Source organism: Aquarana catesbeiana, linkage group LG05 (assembly GCF_042186555.1).
Source record: "Aquarana catesbeiana isolate 2022-GZ linkage group LG05, ASM4218655v1, whole genome shotgun sequence".
NCBI lineage: Eukaryota > Metazoa > Chordata > Amphibia > Anura > Ranidae > Aquarana > Aquarana catesbeiana.
The window spans coordinates 535,075,928-535,101,636 of record NC_133328.1 but is presented as its reverse complement, the minus strand read 5'-3'; the positions used below and the strand labels follow the sequence as shown (position 1 = coordinate 535,101,636).

The 25,709-nt window shown below is 42.4% G+C and overlaps 1 protein-coding gene across 1 annotated transcript in view; it reads left to right on the top strand.

Moving 5' to 3' along the window:
• NCOA2 (nuclear receptor coactivator 2) overlaps positions 1–25,709 on the top strand; it is a gene marked incomplete in the record, with an annotated part of 371,591 nt that overhangs the window by 295,328 nt on the left and 50,554 nt on the right. Inside the window, 5 exon segments of the mRNA XM_073631781.1 lie at positions 3,432–3,602; positions 5,511–5,612; positions 5,713–5,853; positions 7,355–7,502; positions 12,983–14,243. Of these exon segments, the coding sequence (XP_073487882.1) occupies positions 3,432–3,602; positions 5,511–5,612; positions 5,713–5,853; positions 7,355–7,502; positions 12,983–14,243 (1,823 nt within the window).

Sequence of the window (25,709 nt, the reverse complement as noted above, 5' to 3'; positions counted from 1 at the left end):
CCTTCCCCTTGCATTACTCCATTGGTTTGAAGGAGGGGACTGGACATGCTCCAAAACATGTCCTGCCCACTCTGACATAATTTCCGGGTTGCCTGGATTCCATGCTGGTCCTGACAGCACAGGTCTCCATCTTGTATCAGACACACAGTGTTTCCCACCGCTGGTCGGCTGGAACTTCCACCTGCAGCTGACCTTACTCCCAGGAGGCATCCTGCTAGATGTTATGGATTCATTGATATGCCTGTTTTTCACTTCCATCTTGTAAGTGTTTTTAACTCTTCTTTGTCATTTTAAAGTGTTTTATTACTGCACTTAGAAGCGCCTTCTCTGCTTTGATTTTTTTTGATCTTTAGCTGTGAAAAATGATTAAACGTTTGTCCAATATCGCTATGACCTCTGAATGTACAGTTTCAAACCACAGTCAAATTTTCATCCCTTATCTGTAGAATACTTTATTTTAAACTATAGCTTGAGGTAGTTTGAGAGGGAGGAATGGGTAAATGTTATGACTTGACCTGGACTGGCTTGGTGGGCTACAGTTTTATTAGCCCTGTGGTCTGGGATACACCAGTGGCTGCGTTAGAACACAGCCATGGGAGGAAGATAGTAGTGCCGATGCACTGATCACAGCACATCATGCTGTTTATTTTTTTTTTAAAACAAACTTTATTGAACTGTCATACAGTGACATTTTATTAAGTTTTGTTATCCGCAGCGCAATTTGAGACAGTGGATTGCATTGCACTGAAGAAAAAGTAGTGCATGCGGTACTTTTTTTTTTTTTTCAGAGAACACTATCAGCCAGATGAGGCATTTTGCCTTGTCTTGCGGTGGGACTGCACTAGAATAGCTGCCCAATGTAGTCCTGCCTCACATGATGTGAACAGGCCTGGAGTATTTTCTATATAAATGTACAATTTCAGCTTTTGTGCAGGGGGTTGATAAGTTAGAAGATGCTATATTTGGAATTGTGGGGTGATTTCTCCTTCTTTCCTGTTTCTGACAACCGTTTCCTCAATAAAGTGTGTGGGGAAATCTCATTATGTGTTATGTCACAGCTGCCAATGCTGGAGGCCCTACTATGTCTACATCTCTTTTCTAAGGCTGGCCATACATTATACAATTTTCTTGTGCAGTTTTCCAAAACCATATAATATGAGGTCAAACCGAAACACTTTCAATTTGCATGCAATCAGACAGGGGCTTGCACTACATAATTGAAGGTAAAGCCAAAGGAAATTGAATAATAAAATTGTATAATGTATGGCCACCTTTACACCCCACTGTTTTTAATAGCAGGGTGGGAGCAGACAATAAATGACTCTGGGTGTCTAGTTTAGGAAATAAGATCATTTGTATGTTGGTGGCCCTCCCAACTTCAAATACTGGGACAAAAAATAATGGGTTATAATTAGAGATGTCAACAGCTGTGCAATTTATAACTATAAAAAAGGTTGTTTAGACTAAAATTAAAAAATAAATCTGCTTTATTTGAAAATCAGAGAAGTTGTCTCTTGACGAGAGATCATGTAAAATCTGTAGTCTTTTCATGCTTTTAGTCATGTTGACTGATTTTCACCATGGATCTATTCGCGAGAATAAATGTAGCATGCATGTTGTCTTTGTGTTCTGCTCTTTTGCTTGTGATATTTTTCTGTGTTTAACAAGTTATGCATGGAATTGTTTGGGTTTCTCAATAATTAGATGAAATTCCACCGGATATAAACATCAAACATCAAAATGTTTTTTCAGTTCTTGTTCTCTTTCCTTACCTCCCGCCACTTTCATACTCCACAATCTCCTGGCCTCCCTCTAGTGGTTCTCAGCTCCTGTCCACTGGGCCCACTAACAGGCCAGGTTTTATGTATTACCTTGGGGAGATGCAGACTAGAATACTGCAATCACAGAACAGCAAATTATATCACCTGTGATGTATTTCAGTTATCTTGCAAACCTGACCTCTTAGTGGGTCCTGAGGACAGGAGTTGAGAACCATTGCTCTAGAACAACAAGGTGGTCACCTTGGGAAAATTAACTTGTAACTCTGTATCTTTCTCCTGTTTTATATGTGTTGATTGCACTTTGGAGTTTTTGTTCTTCCACTCAATGACTATATGTACTGTGTGCTTCCTCATATTCATCTTGCATGTGTGACTTAGATCTGGTCATGTTTACATTGATATCTGCGGAACCCTTTATATTGCAGTACTAGCAGTTTTTGGAATGTTGAGCAGTCTTTAAAGTGGACCTTTACTCAGATAATTTAAAACTATTCTAAAAATCTAGATGTGATGCTTATATAAATTAGTAGTGATAAAAGGACTGAAATATTTAGCTTTAATGGAGAAAATGCTTCTCCAGGCTCCCTCCAGTGCTGGCCATGTTCCTGGCCTTCAAGAAAAATCACATGATGGACACCTAAGCTTCTTGTTGTATAAGCTGCCTTGGAGAAAGCTTGGAGCGGCATTTAAGGCAACTACTTCAGCTTATACTTTTATGCATTCCCTGTATCTCCTTTATAGCATCTTATTAACATTTAAATATAGGTCTACCTGAAAGGAGAAGTGCAGGAAGTAAAAAAAAAATATATATATATAGATATATAGATATATATCTATATATAGATATATATCTATATATAGATATATATCTATATATAGATATATATATATATATATATATATATATATATCTATATATAGATATATATCTGCAGCATTGGTAGGATGATGCAACTGCCTCCCCGCCGCTTCTAAGCCCAAGAACTGAGTGGTAACATGACCACTGATTTCTCAGTCGGACTGTCAGTCACCGCTATGTGCCCGGCCCCTTCGGTACTCCCTGGAGCACTGGGGTATGGAGGCGGTGTCTGGCTGGCTCAGGCTCTCAGCAGCACACTGAGAAGCCTAGCCAGCCACCGATCAGGCATCTAGGTGGATTCTGACATTGTTGTCAGGATATATTCGGAGACTGGAGCAGCTTTGTGACATTGACTGATAGTGGCTGATTCTGGGTCACAGGAGTGCAAAAGTAACTGCACTCCTCTGACCCGCATGAGAAATATGAACAAGCCTTTGGTCTATTTCCTGGACTGCTACACCGACTGTGTGGGCACTGACAGCTAATCACTCATGGAGGTAAGTACTATAGGGGTGGGGAGGATTTTCAGTGTTCTTCTTTTCCTTTTTTCAGAAAAGATGAACTTGCACCTACTACTACATACTACTAAAAGTGCAACTTTTAGTATGTGTCTTAACTTATCTAGGACAACTGGACAAGGATCTGAAAAGTACCAGGGAAGGGTGTGTTGCTGCTGTTGTAGTGCCATGTTACCCACTCCTAATATATACTATATAAAGCCTGTATTTTCAATATATCCCATTACATTTCTTATGTTTAAAATATTTGCAATAACTTGCTCTTCTCTACAGTGAATGGGGGACCTAGACGTAATAGCCATACTTTTAATTGCCGTATGCTGGTGAAGCCAATGACGGAGTGTGAAGAGGAGAACCACGATGGACAGGAAACACACCAGAAATATGAAACTATGCAGTGCTTTGCTGTATCCCAACCAAAGTCCATTAAAGAGGAAGGAGAAGGTACAGACATTATCTCACTCTTATGAGATAAGCAATTAACAGCCGTTTTGTTTTACACAGTCTACATGTTTTGTTTTCCTGAACTGAAATGTGACATACATCAAAAGCAGGAATTGGTAATACTGTACACAACATATAGAATGGATCATGTAATAATTATATGCAGACTTGCTGCATTATGTAGCTGCTTATATGTTTATTCGCGCAGTGTTTGCAAGTAATAATTCTCCTATGACTTGTGATATTAGTTCTGAAGGGTTAAACTCTGGATAACGAGTACTTTTGAGTGACAGACGGGATTATTAAAAAGCTCCCTCCCATACATCCTTCAAATCAGAAAAAGGTGACGGGCTCCAGATTTGCATGAAATTGACAATTTGACATATTAACCCTGTGAAAGATTGGCACGTCAATAGCTGCCCAAAGTGTGCTTCCTGTCCAAAACTAATGATTTAAACATATTTACTTCGGCCTGGTTCACACCTATGCATTTTTTTCGTGATTTTTGCAGAAGTGCACTACGGTCCATTAAACATGGTTTCCTATTGGACACGTTCATCCATGCTTTTTTCGGCTGCTGCATTTTTGGAAAGGGTTAGGGGCTTTTTTTTTTTTTAACGCAAAAAGCTCTGCAGAAGTGGTTTAAAAGCAAACTGAACTGCATAGGTGTGAATCATACCTTTTTATAGGACAAATAAAGTGGTTCTTTCAGGGGAACCAAAGGTAGGTACAATTTGAATAACACTTTACATTCTATGGTTTGTTGTCAACGTGTTTGGTTGACTCTGTTGACTGTGCAGAAGCAAACCCCGTGCACTCACAGCTTACATTCCTGTGGAATGACATATGGCAAGCATTTTGTGTGTGTCTAATGTTCAGTACATTGTTCAGAGATCAGATTGTTTCTCAAATAACCAAATTGTTGTCATTGTGGGTACCTTTTTAAATTTGAAGAAAAAAGCAAACCAAATGAACAGAGTCCATACTAACTTAAAGCTGATCATATGCACTTGAAAGAGATTGAATGTTCAGAAGTGATCACATGTACTTTTCCATCCCAAGTATGTGTTGTCTCTGGCTCATAGCACTTATTCTCATCTGGCACTGATGAGAACAGTTGAGGATTTTTCCTAGCTGATCCTTTGTTCTGCCACATTTTCTTATAAAGTACCTGTAGTCACAGGATGATCTGTGTGATCTAGTTGATTTTATTTTCATGTCAGTGGGTATTGGAAGACACCTTCACGGTAATCTTTTATCTGAGGGGGGGGGGGGGGGGATTTAATCCGAGCATTTGAAATTTAGTTTCATGCTGAAATGAGGCCAGTGCTGTTTATGTGGCTTTACTGCTCCTTTCCCTCTCCATAGGGAAATGGAGAACAACATGAACATTAGGCCTGGGTTCACATTTTTGTGATGCACACATCGCATCTCCCTTGCAGGCTGTTCACACTGCCCTCTGCGAACCTGCAAAGTTTATGACCCCACAGATCGGTTCGCAGATCACAGTGTGAATTTGGATGGGGGTCGGATCGCACGCATTCGATCCAATCCCAATGCACATACAACTGTATGGCTGAATTAGCATTGCACAGTCATTGCATGTGATTGGCACAGCAATGCGGTGTCTGTATTCGCATATGTGTGAACCCAGGCTAAAGCGCCTCAAACTTTCTTTTCTTGTAAAAAAAAAAAAAATTGTAACGTCTCAGATTATGGGCACTAATGTGTAGAAAAGTGTTTTATAATCACTGTTTGTTTTTTGTTCAGCCATATAAACATTTTCTTTATTGCACTATAATTGCTGCCCATTTTTCTAGCTTGCCTTTGACCTAAAGAATATTTATCTTTTGTAGCTTTTGTGTATATTGTCAGTGTTTTTTAGGCATTATTTTTTTTTTCTTGAAGATTTTCAGTCCTGCTTGATTTGTGTGGCGAGAAGAGTACCTATGAAAGAGAGGCCTCCGGTCCCCTCATCAGAAACATTCTCAACACGTCAGGACTTGCAAGGTATAGCTACATCACCATTATCTGCTACTATTTATGCACAACTTTTTTTTTTTTTTTCCTCCTCTTGAATTGGCTGTATATAATATAATTGTTGTTCCAGGTAAAATAACCTCTCTGGACACTAGCACTATGAGGGCACTAATGAGACCCGGTTGGGAGGATTTGGTGAGGCGATGTATTCAGAGGTTCCATGCTCAACCTGATGGTGAGCTTTCTCTCAGCAAAAGGCATCATCAAGAAGGTATCCATTCTTTCTACAAGGCTTCCACCTGATGTGTCTCAAATCGAACATTGTCTTTATCCTGTAACCGTATATTATCTTAAACGCATGCTCTAGTTCAGAAATGGTTCATGGTTGGGATTCAAACCAACGACTCTAGTGCTGCCAGACGGAAATGCTAACCAGTTAGCCACAGTGCTGCCCCATATTGACTAACCATGGCAGCGAAGTGGGACAGGGCCTGGAGGACCTTGTGACCAGGAACAAAATAGTAGTCTAATATGGCCCCAGCATCTCTGCAGTGGATTGAAGACACTGGTGCCTTTCCAGGCAATTGGGGTACCTAGCAGACTATTGTTAGAAGACTAGTAACTTAAGGCAGTACTAAACCCAAAAACAAACATTATTATATATTGCTGTTTACCCTGTGGGCTGTTTAGTCCTTAAATGTGGTGGGTGCATTCATTTTTTGTTGCTTTTTTTTTTCCTCAATAGGAGGTACAATAGAGCCACCCTTGGACAGCCAGCATTGTCATCCTCCTGGAGAGAGTAGTTTTAAGATGGGCTTGAGTAACAAAGTAACTAAAACATTGATGAATTTAATTGCATTGTTACATTGGTACAAAGAATTATGTGATTGGTGCTCATACAAAGCAAACACCCCCTGTTTTTACTGGTTTAGGCCCCTTTCACATGAGGCGGACTCCGTTTCTATGGAGCCCGCCTCGGTCCGCCGGCTCAACGGGAGATCTGTCCGTTGATCTCTGCTGAGCCGGCGGATGACAGGTCCCTCTCTGCTTACTGAGCAGGGAGGGGCTTGTCAGGCGCCGCTGCCGCCTATGGAGGGATCGGACGAAAACGGACAGCGTGTCCGTTTTCGTCAGATCTCATCCGATCCGCCAGCGACGGATCTGGACGTAGAGCCATCCATCTGCTTTTAGCGGATCGGATGGGGTCGGATGTCAGCGGACATGTCTCCGCTGACATCCGACGCTCCGTAGGCTAACATGGATCGCCCGTTCAGGTCCGCCGTCAAAACTGACACGCGGACCTGAACGGTCCGATCGTGTGAAAGGGGCCTTAGTCTAGAGTGGATTAAACCAGCTGCTAAATGTCACCAAGTAACTTAATACTTTGGTTTGGTTCTTCAATCTGCAGATTTGAATAATATCTTCACATTGCAAGGTGTTAGTGGCACTTCCTCCATTTACAGTAGCAGCCCATATATCACCCACATGCCCATTTTGGGATACTGTCAGTATTGTTTTGTTAAATTTATTTAAAAGCATCATCTACCTAAGGTTCTTGTGCCAATAATTTACTAATAATTGACTATTTCAGTTATAAGGAACTAGTGACTGCTCCAAGTCCTGCTCACCAAAATCTAGACATGTACAAAACCAATGTTTAAAAAAAAAAAAATACTTATTAAATATTTGACAGTATTTGTACTGTACGAGGTGAAGGCCACGTATGTAAATGTGTCTGTTCTAATAGACCTTGTATTTCTTTGTTTCTTTAGTTCTCAGGCTAGGGCTCGCATTGAGTCCAATATATCGGTTTTCATTGTCAGACGGCACGATTGTTGCAGCCCAAACAAAGAGCAAGCTCATCCGTTCCCAGAATACGAATGAACCTCAACTTGTGATATCCATACATATGCTTCAAAGGTAAGGGGTACAGTGTTGGGGTTAATTTAGAGATTTTGAGCCATATGTTAGCCACTTCAATAAACCATTTTAAATAAAATTGCAAGGACAGTACAAACACCCCCAAAATTAGATTTTTTTTTTTTTGCAAAATAGACACAACATGGGCGATATAATTTTTTGCTATGACATTGTGGAAGTTTAAGAACATGCTGGAATTAAGGTCATTAAGGTGTGCTTAGACTTTAAAGTCGCCCACTAAAGTCAAGTCCAAGTTTTATGTTATTTGTGGAAGATAGCTTCTCTGAAGGATAAAATTGCATTGCACTGAACTTGCATTTTTTCCAATAGTTTATTGTCATGAATAGAATGAAAACCTAAAACTCTCCCCAAATCATTGAAGGTCAGTGGCGCTTTAAAACTGCCCACTCCCACCCCTCCATTGATGGTCAGTGGCACTTTACAACACCCTCCACCACCCATCATTAGTGAGGAAGGGGGGTGGGGACTCTCAATGTAAACACAGGGAGTGTTTACATTCCGGATCGCTGTGATACGCCATCACAGCAATTACAAGGCACAGAGCCGCTCTCTGCTTTTACGTTTTCCTTCAATAGGGTTTTCATTGCCCAGTTCGTGATCGGTTTACTTTAAATAGTTTGAAAATCAGAGCAGCAGCAGGGAGGGGTCCCCCCAGCCTGGTAGAATGAACGAAGAGCTCTTGGGGCACTGGGCAGATGTCCAGTTTGCTCCCCTTGCTAATATGCATTTATAGCCCAAGTCTAGAGTAATGTAATAGTGTTTTATTAGCCCTGAAGTGTTTACATACCAAAGTGAATTGGCAGTTATTTGCAGCTTGCCTCTACAGATCAGTGTCGGGGTCTCAGATTAATGCCATGTTTTGCCGAAATTAATTCTGCAATCTGCTTAGCAAACCAGCTGTTTTCCCAAGACACAGATTCCACCAAGTGTCATTCTAAAACACTCATAGCAAGCAGACTTGTCTCGGCATGTTACTATGATGATATATATATACAGCCCTCGCAAACAGAAAATTGCATTTTAATTTTTTCTTTATAACTTATAAAGCCTGTGTTGGCTGGGGTGGAGTTTTTTGTCCATGTACACAAACATCCAACTTTAAGAGTAACACATTCCAGTATGGGTTATAAAATCCAGTATGCAAACAGTCTGCGCTGATTTATGTAATGATTAGGCCTCAACCAAAATAGAAAAATACTCATTGGCAAGAAGGAGTTTTTATAGTCAAGTATTATGATTGTTGGCTGCTAAAGTGTTAGCAGCCGTCCGTGGACATTTACAATGTGGAGATCTAAAGTTACCATATTTGCAAAACAGGTGTTGTAATGTAGCTGTGTATACCCACATGTAATCTATAGTTAGCCTGGCTCAAGCACAAGATTTCAGCGTTTGGATGATCACTTTAGTGTATATTGGGAATACACCACCGCTTTCACAATTTTATTGTGTTTGCAAAATATTTTATTGATCATGTAAAGCAGAATGCTTTGACCTTTGGTACACAGCCTTCAAGAAACATAACTTGCAAAATCAGGAGAGACTTCCGATTCTCAAAATAAACCCATTGTAGTTTCTTACTGCAATAAAGAGTAAACCTTATATGACACAAACACTGGATTAGTTACTTTTTGGCTTTTTTAAAGTGTAGGAAATACTTTTTATCTATTTATCGGTGTATAACATGCACCCCAAGTTTAGGAGGGAATTTTAAGGAAAAAAAACTTTTTAAGGAAACAAAACTTACATTTAATTGCACATCCATGCAGCCTTGTCATTTGCAGCCTTGTCAGTGTCCATCTGCAGCCTTGTCAGTGTCACTGCAGTTTAACCACTTCCCTACCAGGCCAATTCTGACATTTCTCTCCTACATGTAAAAATCATCATTTTTTTGCTAGAAAATTACATAGAACCCCCAAACTTGATATATGTTTTTTTAGCAAAGACCCTAGAGAATACAATGGTGGTTGTTGCAACTTTTTATCTCACACAGTATTTGCGCAGAAATTTTCCGAACTCGTTTTTTTGGAGAAAAAAACAGTTTTGTGTTTAAAAAAAAAACAAGACAGTAAAGTTAGCCCAATGTTTTTACATATTGTGAAAGATGAAGTTACGCCGAGTAAATAGATACCTAACATGTCACGCTTCAAAATTGCACACGCTCGTGGAATGGCGCCAATGTTCGGTACTTAAAAACCCCCATAGGCGACGCTTGAAATTTTTTTACTGGTTACATGTTTTGAGTTACAGAGGAGGTCTAGGGACAGAATTATTGCTCTCGCTCCAACGTTCGCGGCGATACCTCACATGTATGATTTGAACACCGTTTTCATATGTGGGCGGGACTTACGTATGCGTTCGCTTCTGCGTGCGAGCACACGGGGACAGCGGCGCTTTAAAAAAAATTTTTTTTTTTATTGTTAATTTTATTTTATTTTTTTTATTTTGACACTTTTTTGAAAAAAAAAAAATTTGATCACTTTTATTCCTATTACAAGGAATGTAAACATCCCTTGTAATAGGAATATGACATGACAGGTCCTCTTAATAGTGAGATATGGGGTAAATAAGACCCCATATCTCACCACTAGGCTGGGAAGCCTGAAATAAAAAATAAAATAAAATGATCACCGCTTCCCAGCCGAAGCGGCACCATTTCACCATTTTTTTGAATGGAGAGGCCTGGCGTGACGTCATAACATCGCACCCGGCCTCCGATGATCATAGAGACTCCGGCGACCATCTGGTCCACCGGAAATCTCTATGATCTACATCCGGTACCGGCGGATCTGCTCTCCGCCTCACCAATCGTAACAGTGAGTCGGAACAAGCACCGGAGGGCGGCGGGAGGGGGGGGACGTCCCCTCTCGCCTCTCATAGGAACGATCAAGCTGCGGAACAGCCGCTATGATTGTTCCTATGGTGTAGAGATTCGCCAGGTGAAACCGGCAATATCTGAATGATGTCTGTAACTACAGGCATCATTCAGATATACCCGCTCAAAGCCCAGGACATCATATGTAGTGGGCGGGCGGGAAGTGGTTAAATATAGCTCCGCCGAGATACACAGAGCCGGTCCTGTGTATCTCGGCTCCTCCCACAGGTCCAATGGCGGTACTGGGCATGACTGTGAGCGCCGCCAATATACATACATAGCCGAGTGTACTCGGCTAGGCTCTGCTAGCTCCGCTCACAGTCACGCCCAGTCCCTGTGTTATGTCCATCATAGAGCGGGACTGGGTGTGACTGAGCGGAGCTAGCCGAGTACACTCGGCTATGTATGTATATCGGTGGCGCTCGCTCCTCCGCTCACAATCAGCGGGGGGATCGTCGGCGATTGGCATATAACACGCACCCACGATTTTCCCCTGAGTTATACGCCGATAAATACGTTAGCTTCAGGCCACTTCCTCTTGTGTTTTTTTTTTTTTTTTGCAGTGCAAGTTTAAAAATGAAAAAGCGCATAAGTAGCTCTGAGCACTGGGAGAACTTTAAATACACAAGAGCCATATTGCCATAAACAATGTCTATTTTCCCTATTAAATAATCCTTTTCCTTGTTTATTGAGGGACACACATTTTTAACCTTCAAGCTTTTTTTTTTCCTCCGCTTTGGGTCATATTGGCCACCACCAAACAAAAGAATAAACATGTAGGCCAGCCCAGGATAACCTCTTCTACTACCAGCATGTCTTAGTTTTTTGCTAGTGTCTTAGGAGGATGGGCATTTTTTTCCCCCCAGTTCTGCTTTTTTTCAGGCCAACCTATTTTTTGCTATTACTTTTTTTTTTCCTTTATGTTTTTTCTTCATTTAAGATTCTGCTCAACATCACTGCTTGAATGTTGTTTCGTTGATCTGCAGCTATCTGGCATAGTTGTGCTCAGACCTCGCTGGAGTGGACATTGCAGGGATAGCCTGCAAGTGTTCTTCAGGCACTGGATTCCACATACGCTTTTCACACTCCGTTTTGGTAACCGTTCACTGCAGAGTGCTTTCCAGGTGCAGAACCTCTGGCATTGCATTTTAGCGTTCGTTTCCGAAGATTCACTGAGAGTGCCAGTCAGGCCAAGTACTCATTTACATAGGTCACTGGGTACCTTTTTTATTCCCTGTTTCCACTGGTTTTGCCATGGAAGGGGCTAATGCTGTGGAACTGGTTGATGATATCATCTGCTTGAAGTTTTCTAATGCTCATGCTGCGCACTTTTTCTCTTACTTGCCTAGAGCCATGTGAAAATAAATGTATGATCTGTGACTTTGGTCACTTCTGGCCATTCAACCCCCACCTGCTACTACCTGTCTAAGCTTTGTCTCTTACCTTGGGCCTCTAGGTTGCCTTGCAGCCACGTGGTCATGATTATAGACACATCAGCCTCTCACTCTTTGTAAGACCTTTTGTCCAGCTGGGTTTTTATGTAGCCCTTCCCTTGTCTATTCCCATGTTACATAGTTACATAGTAGGTGAAGTTTGAAAAAAGACACACGTCCATCAAGTCCAACCTATGTGTGTGATTATATGTCAGTATTACATTGTATATCCCTGTATGTTGCGGTCGTTCAGGTGGTTATCTAATAGTTTCTTGAAACTATCGATACTCCCCGCTGAGACCACCGCCGGTGGAAGGCAATTCCACATCCTTGCCGCTCTTTCAGTAAAGAACCCTCTACGTAGTTTAAGGTTAAACCTCTTTTCTTCTCATTTTAATGAGTGGCCACAAGTCTTGTTCAACTCCCTTCTGCGAAAAAGTTTTATCCCTATTGTGGGGTCACCAGTACAGTATTTGTATATTGAAATCATATCCCCTCTCAAGCTTCTCTTCTCCAGAGAAAATAAAGTGCTCGCAACCTTTCCTCATAACTAATATGCTCCAGACCCTTTATTAGCTTTGTTGCCCTTCTTTGTACTCGCTCTATTTCCAGTACATCCTTCCTGAGGACTGGTGCCCAGAACTATCATTGCCAGTGGATATAGCCAATAGCACTAACCATTGTGTTCTCCTGGTAGGAACAACACGATTCCCCTTTTGACTGTGTTGGAGGAATCGAGCAATTTCTTTCCTGCAAACCATGGTTGCAGGAAAGAAAATCGCATAATCTGTGGCCAGCTTTATATACCCCTGATGTGTTTTAGTTGTATTTACAAAAGGCAGATCTATTTTCTAGAAACCAAAAAGATGTCAACAATGACAGACTTGGTTCAAAGGTACAATGTCCTTTACTGCAGGTCTGTTGAGGTGTGTTACCATCAGCATTGCTACTTGTATGCTGACAGCTAGTATCTCTTTGGACATGTTTAGAATTTCTTTTGATAGCTTCCAGTTTTTAATGCTTGCAATCAGGTCCGTGTTCCCTACAAAAACTATTGGACTTTGTTTTTACATGTGATTTAAGATAACTTCAGTAGGTTATACTAAAGGTACCATGTGGCAGTATGGCATTTTAACATTTGTTTTCTCTCCCAGAGAACAGAATCTGTGTGGAATGAATCAGGACTTGGCTGGACAAAGTATGGGAAAGCCAATGAACCCAGTCTCCAGCAGCCCGGCTCATCAGACAATGTGCAGCGGAAACCCCGGTCAGGATATGACCATAAGTAGCAATATGAATTATGCCATGAATGGCCCAAAGGAACAAATGGGCTTGCCAGCAGGCAGATATGGTGGTTCTGGGGGAATGAACCATGTCTCCAGCATGCAAGCTGCCACTCCTCAGGGTAATAACTATGCACTCAAAATGAATAGCCCATCACAGGGAAGTCCTGGCATGAGTCAGGGTCAGCCTAGCTCCATGCTTTCTCCAAGGCATCGTATGAGCCCTGGAGTGGCGGGGAGCCCACGTGTTGCACCCAGTCAGTTTTCCCCTGCAGGAGGCTTGCATTCTCCAGTTTGTAGTAGCACAGGAAATAGCCATAGTTTTACCAACAGCTCTCTAAATGCACTTCAGGCTCTTAGTGAGGGCCATGGTGTCCCTCTGGCCCCACCCATGCCATCACCTGACATGAAAGGGGGTAATTTACAGAATTCACCCAATAACATGAACTCTCCTCAGCTCCGAAAGATGGGCAGCGTGGACTCTAAAGACTCTTTTGGACTTTATGGGGAGCAGTCTGAGGGTGCAACTGGACAAACGGAGACTGGGAATCGTTCATCTGAGCAGAAGGATTGTAACGAAAACATGGCTTCTGCTGGGGACAAAATGGAAGGTCAAAACAGACTGCTGGATAGTAAAGGTCAGACAAAACTATTGCAGCTACTCACCACAAAATCGGATCAGATGGAACCTTCTCCACTATCTGCTAATATGGGAGATACAAACAACAAAGACTCCATGGGACATTTTGCATCCAATAGTTTGTCTGCCTCAGCACATGGAACCTCACTGAAAGAGAAACATAAAATTTTGCACAGACTTCTTCAGGACAGTAGCTCACCCGTGGACCTGGCCAAGCTCACAGCAGAGGCCACTGGAAAAGAACTGAATCAGGAGTCCAATAGCACAGGCCCTGGCTCTGAGGTGACTATAAAGCAGGAACCAATGAGCCCTAAGAAGAAAGAAAATGCACTACTTCGCTATTTGTTAGATAAGGATGATAGTAAGGATAATCTGGCAGATATCACACCCAAGATAGAGCGATTGGATAACAAGATGGATCCTTCCAGCTGCAACAAATTAACAACTGTAAAAACCGAAAAAGAGGAGCCGAGCTTTGGCCCAGCTGATCAGGTAAGCACAATGGTTATTTAAAATTTAAATGTATTGATTATACCATGAGACCTCATCGTTAGGCTTCATGTACACACAGCCTGCTTTGACCACCAGCCACGAGAAACCCAAAACACGGCACAATCGTGCCGCGTTTCTACTACAATTTTGCCACGATTTTCGGCTGGCAGTCAAAACGTTCCTATCCTGAACGTGATTCTTCTGCGTTCAGGAGAGGGAGGTTGAACCTCCCCTAACCGCAGCAGCTCCTAAACGATCCTAAAAGCCTAAGTGTACATGGACACATAGGCTTTTATGGAGTTGAGTTTAGGAGCTTTGGCAAAAAAACGCTGTAGTATATATGAAGCCTTAGTGCTTTCATTTCATCTGTGTCTATATGACCACAAATTTTGGGGCTTTAAGGCTGAGAGATCCACTTTGATATGAAAAGATCTAATATGTCGTTTAATTGGACCTGCCGAGCTTTGGTTGCTCCTCTAGTCAGATGTCTGGTCTGTTTACAGAATTTTCCCCCACTTGCTGTTATAGTGACCATACTTTTACCAGACAGGAAGTGAGGGAAAATCTCAAATACCGATAGACCTAAAAATACTTTTCTTTTTTTTTTAAGTTGTGTTGGAAAGGCTAGAACCCTAGTAACCTTTTTTGCTCCGTGTCCCTGTTGCATGTTTTCCCTCACTCTGTCTGGTGTAACTGTTTGCACTGTGATACTAAGTGGGAAGATTTACTAAAACTGGAGCACACAGAATCTAGTGCAGCTGTGCATGGCAGCTAAGCTTTGACAATAAAACCTGGAAGCTGATTGGCTTCTGTGCTGAGCTGCACCAGATTTTGCACACTCAGGTTTTAGCACCCCCCCCCCCCCCGGTGAGGGAAGGCTCTCCAACAGAGGCTTGGATAGCAGTGAAAAACTGTCAGGGGTTCTAATACTTCTCCACTCTGCAAAGTTACCAAAAAAAACGTTTTGGCTGGACTTGTATGCTTTGATCAGCCAGCTATCTAATATTGACTTTTGTTGCATAAACAGCTCATTGCAGCTTTGTGTTCCTTTAAACAATATCATTTTCCTTTGCATAAATCTGTGTTAATGGAATGTCAAGATAGTGACACTGTTAATTTCTTTCTGCCACTGAACCTTGTACAGAGATTTGCATTAAGGCAGCAGATTGCATAAATAAAAAGGAAAGCTGCTTTTTTTTTTCTTTTTTTTTCTTTTTTTTTTTTTTTTTTAGTTTTGCTATGACAGTTTGGCACCATGACATTTCATCTGGGTTATGTGCATTACTCATCTGGCTGGAACCAGTTTCCCTTTAAAGTCAGCACGTGATTTGCTTTCGCTCCACCCTGTGCTAGTTTGCCCTGCACCCAGCTCAGGCTGTCTCCTCTTCCGATCACCCACACAGTCATTGCTAGGCTAGGAATTTGCATACTACTTTTTCGCCTGTACATTTCCTTGCATGAGCAGAACATTGAGATGTTTGTCTCCTTTATTCTAGTGTTCTATTTCATATATGAAAAAGTGGATAAACCTAACATACAAAACTTTATCAGGCCGTTGTGTTCACATTACTGCTTGTTTTCCATGAGCCATGATTCTGTTGGTTGAACTAGGTAGACTTGTCTCTTGTTTTCAGTCTGACTAACTAAATGATAACATTAATACACGTGAATGTAAAAATCTTAGGCATGTATCAAGTGAAGGTAGAATAGTTGGGCTGATATCAGCCAGAGACTCCCGGCGTTTGGGATCCTGCCGCTGGAAATTTGTTGAAGTCACCCCAGTGGCAGAATCCCAAAGTCTTTGTTTTTGCCCTTAGCCTTGGTTCACATTGCAGCGATTTGGCATGCGAGTTGACATGTCAACTCGCATGCCAAATCGGCGGCTGTTGCCGGCAATGGTACTGTCCGAATCTGTGCGGGGCTTCAGCGATTCTCAAAAGTAGTTTCTGTACTACTTTTGGCGACTTCAGGGTGCGATTTCAATAGACATCTGTGCAGAAACCCGCACAGATATCTCTGAAATCGCCCCCAAAGTCGTGACTGACATGCGGGAATTAAATCGTGTTCAGCTGAACTCGCACAATTTAATTTCCGCTGTCAGTGTGAACCTAGGCTTAAAGTTGAACTCCGGGCCCCACAAAAAAAAATCACCTAAATATATTCCTTAATGGCCACAAATATATAAGCCCGCTTTGTGTGCACCAAGTGCTTTTGCACCCAGATATTGCTTTGTAAATGTAGGGGTGACCTCATTGTGCTTTTCATAGTTTGTGCTGTTCATAGTTTGTGCAGATAACAAAGCTGTGGGAGGGACCCAGCAAGCCCCACCCTCTACAGCTGCCTGCGGAGAACTACAGGAGGGGTGGAGACCAGACTAGTCACCCAGCACAAGCAGAGAGCAGCAGTGACCGGTCTTTTTTTACAGGAAGTTCATGCATGAAGGCAAAGTCAATTTCAAAGGAGGCTACACATGTAATTAGACAGTATTTGCTTATCCCAGAGTTCCGCTTTAAAGAATCACCCACTCTGCAGCTGAGACAGTGAGATATTGCTCCCATCACTAACAAGCAGGAGTCAGCGGTGTTTGGGCCAGTGACAGAGCGACTTCTCTTTGTTTGTCTACAGGAGGAGCAATTCCATAGGAGCAGCGTTTTTAGGCTACATTCACACCGGCGATTAAGACCAATGCAAATTCTAGCGGAAGTCCTTTTTACAGCTCACAGTGGCCATCAGCGGCTAGGTGTGGGTGCTGGCAGGGCAGTCTTAATGAGTGGGCACCCCCTGGGTACTGCACCGTGCCGACCTCATTCACTATGACAGGTTGCAATTGGCCGCAGCTATTCGCTGCTCTCTGCACAGCCAGCAGTTACCTGTGGTGATCGCTGCTGGACACACAAATTACCAATTGCTGGCTGTGCGGAGAGCAGCGAATAGCTGCAGGACGATTGCAACCTGTCATTATAGTGAATGGGGCTGGCAGCGGCACCCAGCTGCTGAGAGCCGCAGCAGGAATCTCTTAAATCCTGCCACTACTGTTTGCATTGGCTCTAATCGCCAGTGTGAGTGTAGCCTAATGCTGGCCATACACTATATGAAGAATCGTTTAAACCCACTGCTGAAAAACGAACATTCGGCCGTGAGAGCAAACGATAGTGCTGTCATGTAATGACCGATAAATCATTTAGTGGATCTAAATGAATTCATTTTTTGTTCCCTTTTTTAAATTTAGATATATATATATATATATATATATATATATATATATATATATATATATATATATATATATATATATATATATATATATATATTACCCTTTCAATTTATCGTTTGTTTGGCAGAAAATTTCCAAACTTGTCCTTGGGTTTTTTGGGCTCAAAAACGTCCCAGCCGATTTGTACACATTAACTGGCCGATAAACGGATGGTCTAAATGACCAAATTTCGTATAGTGTACGGCCAGCATAAGCGATCCTGCTGCTGGCAATTTGTTTTTAGTGGCAGAATCGCTCCTCTGAAATCCACCTAAGGAGTGACGTTTTCCATACTCACAGCAAACGTCTTGTCCAGTAATTCCAATCAGTGTGGTTAAACTTTAGAATCCTTTACCCTAAAACTGGTCATAGACGGTTGACTTCCTCTTCCATGCTAAACGGCATGGATAGAGAAATTGTTCTCTGCTGGTATTTAGACTGGTACAGCACCCATGGCTGCCTGAATACCCAAACAGCGAGGTTGTCCTGACAGGGCCACTGCTTTGAATTGTGGCTGGTTGGTAAAGTTATAAAGGTGAAGTATCTAAACTTTCTGCTTTTTGGGGTAGATTACCATGCATTGTTTGCCGATGGTGTTCACTTATTCAAGATAATTTTTTTTCTAGTTTTGTGTAGTAGGCCTTACCAATATACCCAGATAAAGGCTAGCTATTGGGTGCCTCTTGCTTACCCCACTTGTCTTTAGGACATTGTCTCTTCAGAAAAGTGTGTTACATGGATATTTCCCAATAGCCTAGTGCTAGGTTAACAGTAAAGAGGTACACATACCAATATGGCTGCCATTGTTCAGAAGATGGCTAATGAGAGTGGAATTAGTTTAAAATTCCAACCCCTGCCTTCCCCTGTCCCAATCCAGTCTTATTGTGCATGTCACTAATTTTAAAAATGCGCTGCAACAAACTGCTTTTACAGTACCATTTGATTTGGTGTCAGCAAATACGTTGCGTCAGCGAGATGTGTTCTGGTGCCATTAACAATTCATTGGCACCCGCATGCTCTCGCAAGGGCAGCGCATTCACCTGCGTGCAGGAAATATGGAGGGAACGCGCCTTCCTGCACCGCATTTTGCTGTTAGTGTTACTAAACGCACAACAAAAAAATCTGTGTGTGTATGCCGTAAAGCATGCTTGTTATACTCAATGTGGAACCTAAGGGGGTTAATCTCCCGCATTGTGTAAAAAGGCTGTTTGATCCTGTCTTCTCTGATCCTCCCCTCCTTCCACAGTCCCCAATCCATCTCCTCATGGTAAGAGCCTCAGGGGCACTCTGGACATGCTCAGTTTGGTGTGTATTGCTAGAGGTTTTTTTTTTTTTCGGGGGGGGGGGGGGGGGGTGGGGGGGGGGCGCGCACACGTATGTGATCAGCACAGAACCCATCAGCACTGTCCAGACAGAGGGTCAGGGGTCATGGGAGCCTCATATGGACAGTCAGAGGAGAATGAAAACTCCTCCTACAAGCTTTAACCAGACACTAATAGAAGTCACAAGACTGCTCTATACTGCTGATGAGAAAGGGTATTTAGCCGTTTATATTTACTAAAATAATTACATTTTCCTGTTTTGTGTACTGTGGGAAACCAGATATAGTGAATTCAGGGTTGTGGGTTCAGTAACACTTAAACTGGCCCTTATTCTCACCTGTCCTTGCCAGACCCTGCTGTGAGCCAGCACTGCATAGTCCCCCTGCTGGGTGTAGGCTAGGTCATTCTTTTGGAGAGTGTATTTTATGTATCCCGACTGTGGAAGGAGATGCAACTTCCTGAGCAGCAGATCTCACAGCGCTGGCTGTACAGTTCCCAGGGGGCATTAGGCTAAACATGGGCAGGTAAAACGCAATCACTGTGCAGAAAATCTCAGCCAGTGTATGTATGAAGTAAATACATTTAACATTAAAGCTGCATCTCCATCACATTTTATATCCATTGTAATATAAAACTAACAAATATTCTTGAGGAAAGTACATTTCTTCCCTTAAAATGAGACCTCTCGTTTGGAAAGCATGATGTGTGGGCTGCAATATTCACTGATATTTACAGAAACGTCCTACTTTCAGGATGCTGACTGGTAGAAGACAGCTACCTGACAACGATTCTGGCCGAGAGGATGCCCACCCTCCGCTGCTGATCCAAATCCCACCAGTCAGATGTTTCACAGCATTGCCAAGCAAATCTAAAGGCTGCTGCCAGCTCATCTGGTTTGCGTGTATGTATGGACAGAATTGAAAGATCACATTCATTTCCACATTGAAGTTCAATTATTTCTAGCCTACTCCTATTAATCTTTACATTCCTAAGCTTCAATCCATAAGCCTACTTTGTGAAGATCCCCGCACATGTACTTCTTGAATTCTGTGACAAAAATTCACCATGTCCTGTGAGAAGACATTGTAGTGTCAGAGCCTGCCTTCTGAACTACAGAGGTGCTGAGCGGAGGAGTTTCAGGAGCCGGAGCCAGTACAAAAATCATTGCAGGCAGTATGGTACCATGGGCTATGTAGTCCTTACAAATTGAAAATAAAGTGTGAGCTGCAAAAGTATGCAGGGAATCCAGGAAGTTGTGGAAAGAGATGGTCAGCAGACAGGCAGAACTCCCAACATGAACATGAAAGGAGATTTTTCATGTAAGCTTATATTAGATCGTCAGGCTATTACAGTGCTGATGTTATACATAGAAAGTGAATGCTGTGACTGTGGATCACCTTTAGGTAATGTAGATGACCTTCAGAAAGCCAGCCTTTCCCAGTAAGGGGGTGAAATGTATAAGCAAATCCATTGAAAAGTGAGTTTCTGAAGCTGCACTGAGGAAAGCTGTGTTGCTGTAAGTGAAGGTAGGAATTGAGCAGTTTAAGGGAATTCTATTAGTGGGCTTTTGTTGTGTCGGATTTGCTTCTCTTCCCTATACAAGTCCAATGTGAACGTAAAAGCAATTCTGATGTAGCTCCTTGACTGAAAGGCAGATCAAAGAATCTCAGTCGACGTTGAAGTACTGTAAAGGGGATGTGTCGGACAGCTGCGTGACCTCTGTGTGAGAGTATTGGTTTCCTGCCACGTCAGGGTGATAAACACACACATAATATTAAATAGAAAAAAATTATGCCATACCCTTTACTTGCCACTTGAAAACAAAACTGAGCTTTAATACCTAGCTGAATTAGCAGTTTGGGTGTGCAAAGCAAAAAAGAAATGAATTAGAATTTTTTTCACACATTTTTATTACTTTATAACATTTAATGTGCAATATAGAATATTGGGTTTATTATGTCATCTAGAGCCTCTGGGTCTGTACAGCCATTCCTGCATGCCTGTCAAACTTAGCTGTGTGGGTGAGTCTGTATAGCCAATGCGTTTTCACTTACATGGGCTGCAAGCTAAAGCCAGCCATAGTGTGAAAGAACATCGCTCGATTTCCCCCCATCAACACAGTCAGCGCTGATGGGGAAATGCTTCCTGGGGAGCCATCGTGTCCCTTGGCATGGGGAGGCATTTTGGTTGGGAGAACACCACATAGATTATTGCTAATGGCTATAGCCTCTGGCAATAATAGCATGAAAAATCCGACATGCTGGTTGTACCCAAGTTGATCGATCAACTTGGTGTTGCCCATACATGGTTTGAATCTCAGCCGGTCCCAGCTAAACTGGCTGAGATTCGAACAGACTATGGCCGGCTTTACTCAGTATAGAAAAATAAACAAGCAGCTCTTCATGCTGTACAAGGCTGAGCATCTATGTGTAGGCCCTCTCCCCTTCCCAGATGCAACCGTGATTACCTTTTGATTGTTTCATGTTTAAAGTGTTACTAAACCCACAACAGTAAATTTAGTGTGTATATGCAGTAAAGCATGCTTGTTATACTCACTGTGGAACCTAAGGGGTTAATCCTCTGCATCGTGTTAAAAAAAAAAAAAAAAAAAAAGGCTGCTTGATCTTGTCTTCTCTGATCCTCCCCTTTTTCCACTTTCCCCAATCCACTGCCTGCTAAGACAGAGCCTTTGGAGGCACTCTCAGTTTGGTGTGTATTGCTAGAGAGTTTTTTTTTTTTTTTTCTTGGGAGAGTGCATGTGATCAGCGCAGGGCCAATCAGCAGGGTTGGGGATCCTGCAGCCTCATAGGGCAGTCAGAGTAGAATAAAAACCCCTTCTACAAGCTTTAACCAGACACTGATAGAGGTCACAAGACTGCTATATACTGCTGATGAGAGTGGGTATTTAGTAGTTTATATTTACTAAAATAGTTGCATTTCCATGATCTGTGGGAGACGACAAGATATAGAAAATGTAGGGTCCTGGGTTTAGTTACACTGTAATTTTATTTAGTTTTTCTGCCCTATGACCCTAACTAGGAGCACCACTTAGAAGAGAACAAGAAGACCTGAACAGCCGCACACCGGAATGGATAAATCCGTCTTTTTTTTTTATTCAAAATACAGGATCATGGGGTACACAACACGACTGTGGGGTGGTACAAAAATTTTTACTTACACCAAGTGCTTACTCATAGCTTGTGTACCCCATGATCCTGTATTTGAATAAAAAGACGTATTTATCCATTTCGGTGTGCGGCTGTCCGTTCTCTTCTACTTACATTAGCATTTAGCCAGCACCTGGGGCTCTTCTCTTCCTGGAGGTAATGAGACACAAGCACTCTGGTCTAAGCCCTTTGATCGGAGGATCCCACATCATCTTGTTTAATTTCTAGGAGCACCACTTAGTAGAGCGTCCAGCCCCAGCCTGCCAGAGCCTGCCATACACTTTGACAGTGGAGCTGGACACTGCACCTGTACATCCTGGGGGCACTAAAACATTGCAGGGGGGGGGGGGGGTCACACAGCAGCTAGATGCCCCCATATGAAGGGACCCAAGCCATACAGATATGCTATACTTTTAATAACAGTGGCATTATAGTTCTTAAACTCCAGCAGGCATAAAACTATGAACCTGCTGATGGCAAAATGTATTCACTCTTATATTTGCTGGCTACAAAAATATGTTTGATCTCCAATGTCCACCCTCTGAAAACCAGGCAGATCAGAGAGAACTGGAACGCAGCTCTAGTGTTTGACCAAATAAGCCTGAAAATACTTGGTAAACATAAACTTTGGATATGACTAATTTCATCGCAGTTTCCTGAAACTCTGAGAGAAAAACGAGAGAGAAACTCAGTGCAGTCCTACTGCATGGGTCTGTGCTGTGTTCAGTACTACAGGGGTTAAAGTCAAGCTATTTGTTTTAGAATCTTCTATCTATTCCTCTAAGATTGATTATATCTAAAATGGCAACATAGGTACTTTGTAATTGTAGGAAAGCCCCTACCTTGCCCTTGGTGTTGGTCAGGAAGCCAAAGGATAAGTTAGTGAGGTTGTGTAGCCACAGCCCCTCTGTATGCAACAGCTGATCTGAACCAAGAAAAAAAAAACGTGTCTCCCATGATGCAATGTGAGATTTGAGTGCTGTCAGCATGATATAGTGGAAGGGTAGGACAGACCCAACATTTTTAGGGTATCTGGTTGTCTTTAGAATATGTTACCATCGTGAGAAAATACTGCAGAGAGTTGGTTGTATTTAGTCATCACTTCTAAATTACAAGGTGGCTCTTCTTTTTTTTTATAGTTATTTATTTTTTAAAGTTTGTGGACATAAGGGGCTCCAGGAATCTCTCTGCCAGTCCTTCTTGGGGAGATTGTTTTCCTCTCTATGCTGCCTTTAGGCCCCTTTCACACTGGAGCGGTTTTCAGGCGGTATTGCGCTAAAAATACCGCCTGAAAACCGCCCCTAAACAGCCTCCGCTGTTTGTTCAGTGTGAAAGCCCGAGGGCTTTCACACTGAAGCGGTGCGCTCGCAGGACGGTAAAAAAAAGTCCTGCGAGCCGCTTCTTTGGAGCGGGGACAGGAGCGGTGTATTCACCGCTCCTAAACCTCTCCTGCCCATTGAAATCAATGGGACAGCGCGGCTATACCGCGGTAATACCGCGGCTATAGCCGCGCTGTACGAGCGGATTTAAACCCTTTTGCGGCCACCAGCGGGGGTTAAAACCGAACCGCTAGCGGCCGAATACCGCTGCAAGAACGACGGTACAGCAGCGCTAAAAATAGCGCTGTTGTACCGCCGACGCCCCCACCGCCCCAGTGTGAAAGGGGCCTAAGTGTTGGATTTTAATGAGGGATTTAGGACCTCCATGTAAAATGACTATTGGAGGTAAGTGGCAAACTATTGGAGGAATCTGGTACAAAACTACATCAGAGGAGATGTAAGCCACCCAAGGCAGCAGCACCACCGGCTTGACCAATGGCTTGGGCTCACAGTTTATAGGGTTTATGGCTTTTATGTGAACAGTGTTTATATTGGCATGGAAGGAGCCCCTGGAAATAATATTTAGGTCTTGGGGAACCCCTTCCTAGAGTTGGTATATTCTACATCTCATGGTACTTTAACGTGAATGGTAATTTGTAGAAAGTTTTAAATTATGGTAGCATGCCTAAAATATTTGATACTCCAAGCAGATCATTCTCAGCACCCCTCTGCTATATAAGGATAATCTTAAAATGAATAATAATGGCAATAAAGAAACGCAGACTGAAAATAGTTTCCTCTTACACTGGCAGTCAGTGGAGGAGTGACCCCTTACATTGCATGCTAATGGAAAATTTCCCCTTACATTGGTAGTCATTGTTGTTGAGATACAAATCTGCCACTGCCCAAGGAACCCCTAACATCCTCTGGAGGAACCCTGGTTGGGAGCCTGATCTAATGTATCCTATAAAAAGTAGTAATCTTGTGCAATGGGAACCATGTAAGAAATTTGCCTTTAGGAATGCAAAGCCCATACCTAGTTCCAGACCAGGACAGCTTATAGAAAGCTGAGATTGGACATGTCGTTTTTTTTAACCATAAACAATCCGTAGTAGAATTGCATTTTTATTATTATAATGGTAATTACTAAATATCTACTGGTATAAAAGCATAGATATCCTTCAAATGGCGCTCCCCTCCATTCCAGTAGTGGACTGTTCTTCAGTGTCTTCACATCCAAGGTTGTCCCTGCATTAGTTTTAATGACGTCAGCTAACATTAGACTGGCCATACATGGATCGGAATTTGTCTGGTACATTAGGGATCGGCTGAATCTCGAACCATGTACGGGCACTGCGGCTAAACAGAAGTCGCTCTACTGTTTAACCTTCTGTACAACCACTGTCAGAATTTAGCCACTTGATCAGCGTTTTAGGTTATAGTGTATTCTGATGACGGGAAAGCCTCCCAGCTATCAGAATATAGTAACTCAGTGGAGAGGATTCCCCTAGCCACATTGACTGTGGAGATGGGGAAGTCGGGTCAATTTTTTTTTTTTTCGTTCAACCCACTGGTTGAACAAAAAAAAAAAAAAAAAAAAACATTGTCTAATGTATGGGCAGCTTTAGGGCATCTTCACACTTGACTCAAAAATGCTGACTCTTTACCAATCGCACATATAGCGTTAATACGTGTGCTTGATTTGTGTGATTATATAGCACCCCCAAGTGCCCTATGTGCATTTTTGGTGTGTTTGACGTGTGCTAAAGGCACGTTAAAAAAACGCACCAGAAACACCTATTTCTTTTTTTTCATAAACTATAATATTATAAACACGCCGCAACCATGCTGCAAATGCCATGCCAATGCATTTGCGGCACGTTACCATAGACTTGAATGGAAGGAGTTGAAATGCTTCAACTCCTTCAAACTCAACCTAAATCTTCAGTTTTGAAGCGACAACACCCTAACGCTTCATGTTTTGATAATGTCAACAGAACTGTATGGTGTCCATATTATCAATTGCATAGGAGTTTGAGGAGCATTAAAAAGGCGTCTCAAAACTCGTGCTTTCAACGGCAGTGTGAACAGGGCCTTAGGCTGCTGAAACACGTGAAAAGGGGATCAGTCTAATAGCGTGGAGAAGCCTGCAGGAGCAGGGGACCAGATAAGTAAAACTGCATTTAATGATTTCGTAGTCCTAAATGAGACGTTTACCCTTGCCATGCGGGTACAGCCCCACTGGAAGGTAGGACTTCTTGGTTTACTGGAGTTCATTCTTTAGCTGCTGTGTTATCAAGCTTTCAGAAAGCTTCAGCACTGTTTATTCATGTTCAGAATGAAACTGAAATTGCATCAATTTGGTCAGGGGACCGTTCCTTCCCAGCAAGACACAACAGAAACGC